The sequence below is a fragment of the Acanthochromis polyacanthus genome, chromosome 20 (assembly GCF_021347895.1).
Source record: "Acanthochromis polyacanthus isolate Apoly-LR-REF ecotype Palm Island chromosome 20, KAUST_Apoly_ChrSc, whole genome shotgun sequence".
Lineage (NCBI taxonomy): Eukaryota > Metazoa > Chordata > Actinopteri > Pomacentridae > Acanthochromis > Acanthochromis polyacanthus.
In genome coordinates this window covers 31,811,053-31,823,156 of record NC_067132.1, presented here as the reverse complement: position 1 = coordinate 31,823,156, position 12,104 = coordinate 31,811,053, and the positions used below count along the sequence as shown (strand labels likewise).

Here is a 12,104-nt window from a genome sequence, read left to right as displayed (position 1 = left end):
CCTTAGAGGGACTAGAACGTAGGTCGGTTGTTATGAGAACATCAGGAACCTGCCTTAGAGGGACTAGAACGTAGGTCGGTTGTTTTGAGAACATCAGGAACCAGCCTTAGAGGGACTAGAACGTAGGTCGGTTGTTATGAGAACATCAGGAACCTGCCTTAGAGGGACTAGAACGTAGGTCGGTTGTTTTGAGAACATCAGAAACCTGCCTTAGAGGGACTAGAACGTAGGTCGGTTGTTATGAGAACATCAGGAACCTGCCTTAGAGGGACTAGAACGTAGGTCGGTTGTTTTGAGAACATCAGGAACCTGCCTTAGAGGGACTAGAACGTAGGTCGGTTGTTATGAGAACATCAGGAACCTGCCTTAGAGGGACTAGAACGTAGGTCGGTTGTTTTGAGAACATCAGGAACCTGCCTTAGAGGGACTAGAACGTAGGTCGGTTGTTTTGAGAACATCAGGAACCTGCCTTAGAGGGACTAGAACGTAGGTCGGTTGTTTTGAGAACATCAGGAACCTGCCTTAGAGGGACTAGAACGTAGGTCGGTTGTTATGAGAACATCAGGAACCTGCCTTAGAGGGACTAGAACGTAGGTCGGTTGTTTTGAGAACATCAGGAACCTGCCTTAGAGGGACTAGAACGTAGGTCGGTTGTTTTGAGAACATCAGAAACCTGCCTTAGAGGGACTAGAACGTAGGTCGGTTGTTATGAGAACATCAGGAACCTGCCTTAGAGGGACTAGAACGTAGGTCGGTTGTTTTGAGAACATCAGGAACCAGCCTTAGAGGGACTAGAACGTAGGTCGGTTGTTATGAGAACATCAGGAACCTGCCTTAGAGGGACTACAACGTAGGTCGGTTGTTTTGAGAACATCAGAAACCTGCCTTAGAGGGACTAGAACGTAGGTCGGTTGTTATGAAAACATCAGGAACCTGCCTTAGAGGGACTAGAACGTAGGTCGGTTTGGTATGAGAACATCAGGAACCTGCCTTAGAGGGACTAGAACGTAGGTCGGTTGTTATGAGAACATCAGAAACCTGCCTTAGAGGGACTAGAACGTAGGTCGGTTGTTATGAGAACATCAGGAACCTGCCTTAGAGGGACTAGAACGTAGGTCGGTTGTTTTGAGAACATCAGAAACCTGCCTTAGAGGGACTAGAACGTAGGTCGGTTGTTATGAGAACATCAGGAACCTGCCTTAGAGGGACTAGAACGTAGGTCGGTTGTTTTGAGAACATCAGGAACCTGCCTTAGAGGGACTAGAACGTAGGTCGGTTGTTTTGAGAACATCAGAAACCTGCCTTAGAGGGACTAGAACGTAGGTCGGTTGTTTTGAGAACATCAGGAACCAGCCTTAGAGGGACTAGAACGTAGGTCGGTTGTTTTGAGAACATCAGGAACCAGCCTTAGAGGGACTACAACGTAGGTCGGTTGTTTTGAGAACATCAGAAACCTGCCTTAGAGGGACTAGTACGTAGGTCGGTTGTTTTGAGAACATCAGGAACCTGCCTTAGAGGGACTAGAACGTAGGTCGGTTGTTATGAGAACATCAGGAACCTGCCTTAGAGGGACTAGAACGTAGGTCGGTTGTTTTGAGAACATCAGGAACCAGCCTTAGAGGGACTAGAACGTAGGTCGGTTGTTTTGAGAACATCAGGAACCAGCCTTAGAGGGACTAGAACGTAGGTCGGTTGTTTTGAGAACATCAGGAACCAGCCTTAGAGGGACTAGAACGTAGGTCGGTTGTTTTGAGAACATCAGGAACCAGCCTTAGAGGGACTAGAACGTAGGTCGGTTGTTTTGAGAACATCAGGAACCTGCCTTAGAGGGACTAGAACGTAGGTCGGTTGTTTTGAGAACATCAGAAACCTGCCTTAGAGGGACTAGAACGTAGGTCGGTTGTTATGAGAACATCAGGAACCTGCCTTAGAGGGACTAGAACGTAGGTCGGTTGTTTTGAGAACATCAGGAACCAGCCTTAGAGGGACTAGAACGTAGGTCGGTTGTTTTGAGAACATCAGGAACCAGCCTTAGGGGTCTAGAACGTAGGTCGGTTGTTTTGAGAACATCAGAAACCTGCCTTAGAGGGACTAGAACGTAGGTCAGTTGTTTTGAGAACATCAGGAACCTGCCTTAGAGGGACTAGAACGTAGGTCGGTTGTTTTGAGAACATCAGGAACCAGCCTAAGAGGGACTAGAACGTAGGTCGGTTGTTTTGAGAACATCAGGAACCAGCCTTAGAGGGACTAGAACGTAGGTCGGTTGTTTTGAGAACATCAGGAACCTGCCTTAGAGGGACTAGAACGTAGGTCGGTTGTTTTGAGAACATCAGGAACCTGCCTTAGAGGGACTACAACGTAGGTCGGTTGTTTTGAGAACATCAGAAACCTGCCTTAGAGGGACTAGAACGTAGGTCGGTTGTTATGAGAACATCAGGAACCTGCCTTAGAGGGACTAGAACGTAGGTCGGTTGTTTTGAGAACATCAGGAACCTGCCTTAGAGGGACTAGAACGTAGGTCGGTTGTTTTGAGAACATCAGAAACCTGCCTTAGAGGGACTAGAACGTAGGTCGGTTGTTATGAGAACATCAGGAACCTGCCTTAGAGGGACTAGAACGTAGGTCGGTTGTTTTGAGAACATCAGGAACCAGCCTTAGAGGGACTAGAACGTAGGTCGGTTGTTATGAGAACATCAGGAACCTGTCTTAGAGGGACTAGAACGTAGGTCGGTTGTTTTGAGAACATCAGGAACCAGCCTTAGGGGTCTAGAACGTAGGTCGGTTGTTTTGAGAACATCAGAAACCTGCCTTAGAGGGACTAGAACGTAGGTCGGTTGTTTTGAGAACATCAGGAACCAGCCTTAGAGGGACTAGAACGTAGGTCGGTTGTTTTGAGAACATCAGGAACCAGCCTAAGAGGGACTAGAACGTAGGTCGGTTGTTTTGAGAACATCAGGAACCAGCCTTAGAGGGACTAGAACGTAGGTCGGTTGTTTTGAGAACATCAGGAACCTGCCTTAGAGGGACTAGAACGTAGGTCGGTTGTTTTGAGAACATCAGGATCCTGCCTTAGAGGAACTACAACGTAGGTCGGTTGTTTTGAGAACATCAGAAACCTGCCTTAGAGGGACTAGAACGTAGGTCGGTTGTTATGAGAACATCAGGAACCTGCCTTAGAGGGACTAGAACGTAGGTCGGTTGTTTTGAGAACATCAGGAACCTGCCTTAGAGGGACTAGAACGTAGGTCGGTTGTTATGAGAACATCAGGAACCTGCCTTAGAGGGACTAGAACGTAGGTCGGTTGTTTTGAGAACATCAGGAACCAGCCTTAGAGGGACTAGAACGTAGGTCGGTTGTTATGAGAACATCAGGAACCTGCCTTAGAGGGACTAGAACGTAGGTCGGTTGTTTTGAGAACATCAGGAACCAGCCTAAGAGGGACTAGAACGTAGGTCGGTTGTTTTGAGAACATCAGGAACCAGCCTTAGAGGGACTAGAACGTAGGTCGGTTGTTTTGAGAACATCAGGAACCTGCCTTAGAGGGACTAGAACGTAGGTCGGTTGTTTTGAGAACATCAGGATCCTGCCTTAGAGGAACTACAACGTAGGTCGGTTGTTTTGAGAACATCAGAAACCTGCCTTAGAGGGACTAGAACGTAGGTCGGTTGTTATGAGAACATCAGGAACCTGCCTTAGAGGGACTAGAACGTAGGTCGGTTGTTTTGAGAACATCAGGAACCTGCCTTAGAGGGACTAGAACGTAGGTCGGTTGTTATGAGAACATCAGGAACCTGCCTTAGAGGGACTAGAACGTAGGTCGGTTGTTTTGAGAACATCAGGAACCAGCCTTAGAGGGACTAGAACGTAGGTCGGTTGTTATGAGAACATCAGGAACCTGCCTTAGAGGGACTAGAACGTAGGTCGGTTGTTTTGAGAACATCAGGAACCTGCCTTAGAGGGACTAGAACGTAGGTCGGTTGTTTTGAGAACATCAGAAACCTGCCTTAGAGGGACTAGAACGTAGGTCGATTGTTATGAGAACATCAGGAACCTGCCTTAGAGGGACTAGAACGTAGGTCGGTTGTTTTGAGAACATCAGGAACCAGCCTTAGAGGGACTAGAACGTAGGTCGGTTGTTATGAGAACATCAGGAACCTGCCTTAGAGGGACTACAACGTAGGTCGGTTGTTTTGAGAACATCAGAAACCTGCCTTAGAGGGACTAGAACGTAGGTCGGTTGTTATGAAAACATCAGGAACCTGCCTTAGAGGGACTAGAACGTAGGTCGGTTGTTATGAGAACATCAGGAACCTGCCTTAGAGGGACTAGAACGTAGGTCGGTTGTTTTGAGAACATCAGAAACCTGCCTTAGAGGGACTAGAACGTAGGTCGGTTGTTATGAGAACATCAGGAACCAGCCTTAGAGGGACTAGAACGTAGGTCGGTTGTTTTGAGAACATCAGGAACCAGCCTTAGGGGTCTAGAACGTAGGTCGGTTGTTTTGAGAACATCAGAAACCTGCCTTAGAGGGACTAGAACGTAGGTCGGTTGTTTTGAGAACATCAGGAACCAGCCTTAGAGGGACTAGAACGTAGGTCGGTTGTTTTGAGAACATCAGGAACCTGCCTTAGAGGGACTAGAACGTAGGTCGGTTGTTTTGAGAACATCAGGAACCTGCCTTAGAGGGACTAGAACGTAGGTCGGTTGTTATGAGAACATCAGGAACCAGCCTTAGGGGTCTAGAACGTAGGTCGGTTGTTTTGAGAACATCAGAAACCTGCCTTAGAGGGACTAGAACGTAGGTCAGTTCAATTCAATTCAATTCAATTTTATTTATATAGCGTCAATTACAGTCAAATCGTCTCAAGACGCTTTACAGAACCCATATGCCTGACCCCCAGAGCAAGCCCAAAGGCGACAGTGGCAAGAAAACACCCTTTTAACAGGGAAGAAACCTCGAGCAGAACCCGGCTCAAATAGGGGGGACCCATCTGCCTGCTGGCCGGGCGGGTTGAGAAGGACAGAAGAGGGCAAGGGGGAGGGATGGGAGAAGAGGGAGGGGTGAGAAAGCAAGGAAAACACAACACACATTTGAATACATGCATGACAGGATATGTGACACAGACAAAGTATAAGCTAACATTGAAAACTGACTCATAGTTTACTCTTATGATGTACGGCTCTGACATTAAACATACTCCTTATATAGCTAGCAGTAAAATTCAAACAGTATGTAAGTTAGCATAACAGTATATTGAAGGCGATGCAGAGTTGACTCGTGGAAAAAGGGAATTGGAAGCAGAGGGCTGGTGGAAGGTCAGTAGCAGCATCCCACAGTGGACATGGTGGAGACTGGACCAGCTGGTGGAACATCGACCGCAGATCTGAAGCATCCAGCTCTGGGACCAGGGACACTCGGAGAAATAGCACAGGGGGAAACAGAGTGAATGTACTGCAATAACGGTATACATATTAAATGTAAAGGTAGATAGAGAAGGGCTCAGTGCGTCAAGAAAAGTCCCCCAGCAGCCTAGGCCTATAGCAGCATGACTAGGGGCAGAACGAAGGGACGTCCAAGAGGGAGTCAGCTGTACAATGAAGACACAAGCCGAACCTCTGTGGGTCACCCAGTCAGCCCCAACTATAAGATTTGTCAAAAAGGAACGTTTTAAGCCTGGTCTTAGAAATAGAGAGGGTGTCTGCCTCCCGAACCCAAACTGGGAGCAGGTTCCACAGGAGAGGCGCCTGATAACTGAAGGCTCTGCCTCCCATTCTACTTTTAGAAATTCTAGGAACAACAAGTAAGCCTGCAGTTTGAGAGCGAAGAGTTCTACTAGGATAATAAGGTACTATCAGATCTTTAAGATATGATGGAGATTGGTTATTAAGAGCTTTATATGCCAGAAGAAGGATTTTAAATTCTATTCTGGATTTAACAGGAAGCCAGTGAAGAGAAGCAAGTATAGGGGAAATATGATCTCTTTTGCTAACTCCTGTCAGTACTCTCGCAGCAGCGTTTTGGATCAACTGTAGATGTTTGAGAGAACTATTTGGACAACCCGATAATAAGGAATTGCAATAGTCAAGCCTGGAAGTAACAAAAGCATGAACTAATTTTTCTGCATCACTCTGAGACAGAATGTTCCTGATTTTTACAATATTACGCAGGTGAAAAAAGGAAGTCCTACAGACTTGCTTTATGTGTGAGTTAAAGGACATGTCCTGGTCAAAAATAACTCCAAGATTCCTCACAGTAGTACTGGAGGCCAATGTGATGCCATCCAGAGTAACTATTTGCTTTGAAAGCGAGTTTCTAAGATGTTTGGGGCCAAATACAATGACTTCAGTTTTGTCTGAATTTAGCAGTAGGAAGTTAAAAGTCATCCAGGTTTTAATGTCCTTAAGACAATCTTGCAGTCTAGCTAACTGATCAGTTTCATCTGGCTTCATAGATAAATACAATTGTGTGTCATCTGCATAACAATGGAAGTTAATACAATGCTTCCTAATAATATTGCCTAAAGGAAGCATGTATAATGTGAAAAGTATCGGTCCTAAGACAGAACCCTGAGGAACTCCGTGATTAACTTTAGTCTGCTCAGAAGAGTTATTGTTGACATGCACAAACTGGAACCTATCTGATAAGTAGGATTTAAACCAATCCAGTGCTGTTCCTTTAATGCCAATTGAATATTCTAGACGCTGTAATAAAATGTTGTGGTCGATTGTGTCAAATGCTGCACTAAGATCTAACAAAACAAGTATAGAGACTAGTCCATTATCTGATGCTATGAGAAGGTCATTAGTAACTTTCACTAGAGCTGTTTCTGTGCTATGATGCACTCTGAAGCCTGACTGAAACATTTCAAACAAATTATTCCTTTGTAGGTGTTCACACAATTGATTTGCAACTGTTCTTTCCAGAATTTTAGAGAGAAATGGTAGGTTGGATATCGGTCTATAGTTAGCTAACACATCTGGATCTAAAGTGGGCTTTTTAAGCAAAGGTTTGATGACAGCAACCTTAAAAGCCTGTGGTACATAGCCTGTTACTAGAGAGAGATTAATCAGATCTAACATTGAAGAATTAATTAAAGGTAAAATCTCCTTGAAGAGTCTAGTTGGGATAGGATCTAAAAGACATGTTGATGGTTTGGATGTAGAAACTGTTGAAATTAGTTCAGAGAGACATATAGGAGTGAAGAATTCTAAAGATTCATCAGGTCTAACAGCCAATTCAAAAGCATCTGTGACATTTGTAGGAAGGGCCAGATTAATTTTATCTCTAATCAGAACTATTTTATGCGTAAAGAAGCTCATGAAGTCGTTACTGGTTAAAACTAAAGGAATACAAGGTTCAACAGAGCTCTGACTCTTTGTCAGCCTGGCTACAGTGCTAAAGAGAAACCTAGGGTTGTTCTTGTTCTCATCTATTAAAGATGAATAATAAGTTGTCCGGGCATTATGAAGAGCTTTTTTATAGATTACTAGACTATTTTTCCAAGCCACATACACTACCTCTGAATTAGTGGAATACCACTTTCTTTCCAGCTTTCGGGATGCCTGCTTTAAAGTCCGCAGCTGGGAATTATACCAAGGAGCAAGTCTTCTCTGAGATATAACTTTCTTTTTTACAGGTGCAACACTATCAAGAGTTGTACGCAGTGAGGCTGAAGCATTATTAACATAATAATCCACTTCTGTGGGGGTAAAATAATAATAATTGCCTTCTGATTTATCAGTAAATGTTGCTGAAGTAAACAGTGAGGGTATTATTTCCTTAAATTTAGATACTGAATTGTCAGACAAACACCTACTGTAATGATATTTGTTCTCAGCTGCTAAACAATCCTTTACTTTAAATTGAAATGTTATCATAAAATGGTCAGAAAGAAGAGGGTTCTGGGGAAATACTGTTAACTCTTCAATTTCTAAGCCATAAGTCAGGACAAGGTCAAGAGTGTGATTAAAACTATGAGTTGGTTTATTTACATGTTGAGAAAACCCAATTGAGTCTAATAATGAATTAAAAGCTGTTGTAAGGCTGTCGCTGTCTACGTCAACATGAATGTTAAAGTCACCCACAATAATAACTTTGTCTGAACTGAGCACTAATTCAGATAAAAGTCTGAGAATTGAGATAAAAACTCATGGACATGGATGGACTCAGTTGTTTTGAGAACATCAGGAACCAGCCTTAGAGGGACTAGAACGTAGGTCGGTTGTTTTGAGAACATCAGAAACCTGCCTTAGAGGGACTAGAACGTAGGTCGGTTGTTTTGAGAACATCAGGAACCTGCCTTAGAGGGACTAGAACGTAGGTCGGTTGTTTTGAGAACATCAGGAACCTGCCTTAGAGGGACTAGAACGTAGGTCGGTTGTTTTGAGAACATCAGAAACCTGCCTTAGAGGGACTAGAACGTAGGTCGGTTGTTTTGAGAACATCAGGAACCAGCCTTAGAGGGACTAGAACGTAGGTCGGTTGTTTTGAGAACATCAGGAACCTGCCTTAGAGGGACTAGAACGTAGGTTGGTTGTTTTGAGAACATCAGAAACCTGCCTTAGAGGGACTAGAACGTAGGTCGGTTGTTTTGAGAACGTCAGGAACCAGCCTTAGGGGACTAGAACGTAGGTCGGTTGTTATGAGAACATCAGGACAGTGTTTCCACTCGGCAGCTTCATCACTGATCAGTGGAACCGTCACATTCACCATCACCACGTTATCACCGCACAATTCATTTAAATTTATTGACTCATATTAGATCATGTCTGATATGAGTCAATAAATAAAACTGTTGGAGCACAGATAATATATTCTAATAATTAAACATCAGGCCCACATGAATGCATTTCCTGTTTGTCTCCTTCTGGTTATATCTTGTTTTTGTGGTTTTGTGTCTCATTTCTGTCATTCTGTTTCTTGTTTTTGTCAGTCGTGTTGCGTCGCATTGAAATCTTTCTCAGTCAGTTTGTTGTCGTACCGTTTTATGCTGTACAGTCCTTATTCAGATGATGATGTGTATAATGAGGCGACGAAGCAACGCACTGACGTATGCTCACAGAGGACTAACTTCCTGTTTCCTCAGCCAATGACGCGCAGCGGAAGCTGGAGGAGGCGGAGCATCGGTCCCGGCATTTGATGGACAGGATCAAGCCGCTGAGCATTCTGGGAGAAACGCTGAGCAGGAACCTGTCTGACATCAGAGAGCTGATCGACCAGGCCCGCAGACAGGCAGCGTCGGTACAGACACACACACACACACACACACACACACACACACAATGGTGAACACCGTGACATCAGCTACCTGTCTGTCTGTTGATGATGTCATAGATAAAGGTGGCGGTGCAGGCAGACAGGGAGTGCGTTCGCTCCTACAGGCCACAGATTGAGTCGAGTAACTTCAACACTCTGAGTCTGATCCTGAAGACAAGTCGTCCCGACAACCTGCTGTTCTACCTGGGCAGCAACACCACGGTACACACCTGACACACCTGAGATGCCCCGCCCTTCCATGTGGACCCAGCAGCTGTCTAACTGCAGCCTCTGTTCCAGGTGGACTTCCTGGCCGTAGAGATGCATGCTGGGAAGGTGTCTCTGCTGTGGGACGTGGGATCAGGTGTCTCCAGGCTGGACTTCTCTGGACTGGATATCACCAACAACAGGTGGACGAGAATCAATGCCACACGGTAAGAACACGCCCGTCACATGACCTCTACAGGTGATGAGTCTGTTCTGATGTCAGATGGTGATGTCATCACTGCAACAGGTTCGGGGCCCGCGCCGCTCTGTCGGTCCATCAGCTGGACTCTGAGTCGCCACCGTTGCCCATGGTAACGGCAACATCGCCGGGATCGTCCCGAGTTTTAGACATCGACAGAAACACGGTGATCCACGTCGGAGGGCTGGGAGCAAACACACAGGTAACGCTCATACGCTTCAGCTGTACAGGTGAGTTCAAGGCTTCAGGTGAACAGGTGCTAACTCTGTGTGATGTCATCAGAGCCCTGCAGCGCTGAGGACCTCCAGCTTCCAGGGATGTCTGGGAGAAGCTGCTCTCAACGAGATCAACATCGGCCTCTGGAACTATGACAGCACAGAGGGGCAGTGTGGAGGCTGCTTCAGCAGGTAGCACACCTGGAACACACCTGGAACACACACACAGGTGTGGCACTGTCTCTCCTCCTGTCTAGCTGTCTGTCTACTTGTCTGTCTCTCAGTCCCCAGGCGGAGGAGACGTCCTTCCACTTCGATGGTTCTGGCTTCTCATTGGTCCAGAAGTCTCTGAGAGCGACTTCCACGTCCATCGTGTTGCTGTTTAAGACTCTGTCTCCGGACGGATTACTGCTGTACCTGGCCTCCAACAACACGGTACGACACACACTGCTAACACACACACACACACGCACACACACACACACTGCTGTTGTTGTTTTGATGTTTTGATGAGTTGTTGTGTTGTTGTGGTCCTTCAGAGGGACTTCCTGTCCATGGAGATGGTGGGGGGGCGTGTCCGTCTGACCTTTGACCTGGGCTCAGGTGCTCTGATCCTGACGTCCAACAGGAAGTACAACAGCGGAGTCTGGTTCAAGATCACCCTGCAGAGGAACAGACGCAAAGGTACTACTGCTAGTACTACTGGTACTGCTACCTGGCTGTTACTGCCATAGACATATATAGTAGACGCCTCATTGACTGCGGCCGCCCACTCCAGCAGCGTGCCTGCAGCGCCTCTATCTTGGATCGGGGCCACTCGCTCCTACAATGCATTACTTCCATAGAGGAATGATGTGCTTATACAATTAAAGTTGTCATAAATCGCACAATTCTCAAGAAATTTTGACGGAGTTTGCTTGTAACAAACGCCAGACTAGATAGATAGATAGACAGATAGACACTGCTATTATTTCTACTGTGAATAATTATCATTGTTATTATTATTATCACTACTATTAATATTATATCAATTATTATTATTATTACTATTATTACTGCTATTATTACTATTATTTTTATTGTTATTATTATTACTGTTATTATTACTATTATATCACGTGTATAAATCACGTTCTTTGGGAAAGCTTAAACATGTGAGAAAAGTAGCCAAAGATAAAGAATTGTCTACAACAAAAATAGTTCCATCATAAATCAGGGCTATTATTAGATCTATCAGATGCTGTATTCTAACCCACCAATTACTGCAGTAAGTCTGTTTTTTTCTTTGTAACAGGCTGATGCTAGGAATGCTAGATTCATAACATCGAATTTTAAACAAAAAATAGTCTCAGATCAGTTATTTCACCGGTAATCAGCTGTGTAATACACAGGATGATGCAGAGAGCTGTTAGATCATGGGTAGAAGCCAGACACGGAGCTGATGGGGTTCTATCCGTCTTGTCTGCGTTTATTTCACTCTAGCTATGACAACCTGCTAACAATATATTATTCCTTACATACATCTTACATGTGAAAAGTAATCCCACGAGCTCTTGTTTCCTTACAGCACTCATTAGAGCATCCGTAGGCTGAACAGAAATCCGGCATCTTTAAATAACTATGCTGGAGTCAGAGGGAGATAGTGTGTAGCTTAAGTGTTGAGTGGCAAAACCAGCATAGTAAAAATAATCCGAGCAGCTTGTACAGTAGCTAAACCTGTGACGTTTCTAAAAAATCAAACAGTTTGGCAATCGGTTCAAAATTCTGCGAATAATTCCACTTTGAGATTCAGCAGTACCTCTTGCCTCCGTAGCACGTCTCTCGACAGCCTATGAGGCGTCTACGTATATATGTCTATGGTTACTGCTACCTGGCTGGTACTGCTACCTGGCTGGTACTAGTCCTGACGTGCTGCTGTGTGTCCAGCGTACCTGTCCATCATGGCGGCCGACCAATCATCTGAGAAGGAGGTTTTGGAGGCAGAGTCTCCTGGAACGGCCTCCGACCTGAACCGCTCCGACCTCGACCCCATCTACATTGGAGGACTTCCTGCCTCCAGACCAATCAGGTGAGACTGTGATGTAGCGAGGTGATGATGTCACAGGACAGGTGTGTGTTGCCTGTGTCCTCACCTGTCTGTCTTCCTGTTCTCCAGGAGACAGGTGG

The 12,104-nt window shown here is 45.3% G+C and overlaps 1 protein-coding gene across 1 annotated transcript in view; it reads left to right on the top strand.

Moving 5' to 3' along the window:
- Nucleotides 1-12,104, top strand: part of lama1 (laminin, alpha 1) — a 51,742-nt gene that overhangs the window by 30,123 nt on the left and 9,515 nt on the right. The window contains 9 exon segments of the mRNA XM_051940197.1: nucleotides 9,088-9,242; nucleotides 9,336-9,479; nucleotides 9,558-9,691; nucleotides 9,772-9,925; nucleotides 10,006-10,130; nucleotides 10,223-10,373; nucleotides 10,478-10,622; nucleotides 11,865-12,006; nucleotides 12,094-12,104. The exon segment at nucleotides 12,094-12,104 is cut by the window's right edge and continues 104 nt beyond it. Coding sequence (XP_051796157.1) covers nucleotides 9,088-9,242; nucleotides 9,336-9,479; nucleotides 9,558-9,691; nucleotides 9,772-9,925; nucleotides 10,006-10,130; nucleotides 10,223-10,373; nucleotides 10,478-10,622; nucleotides 11,865-12,006; nucleotides 12,094-12,104 — 1,161 coding nt within the window.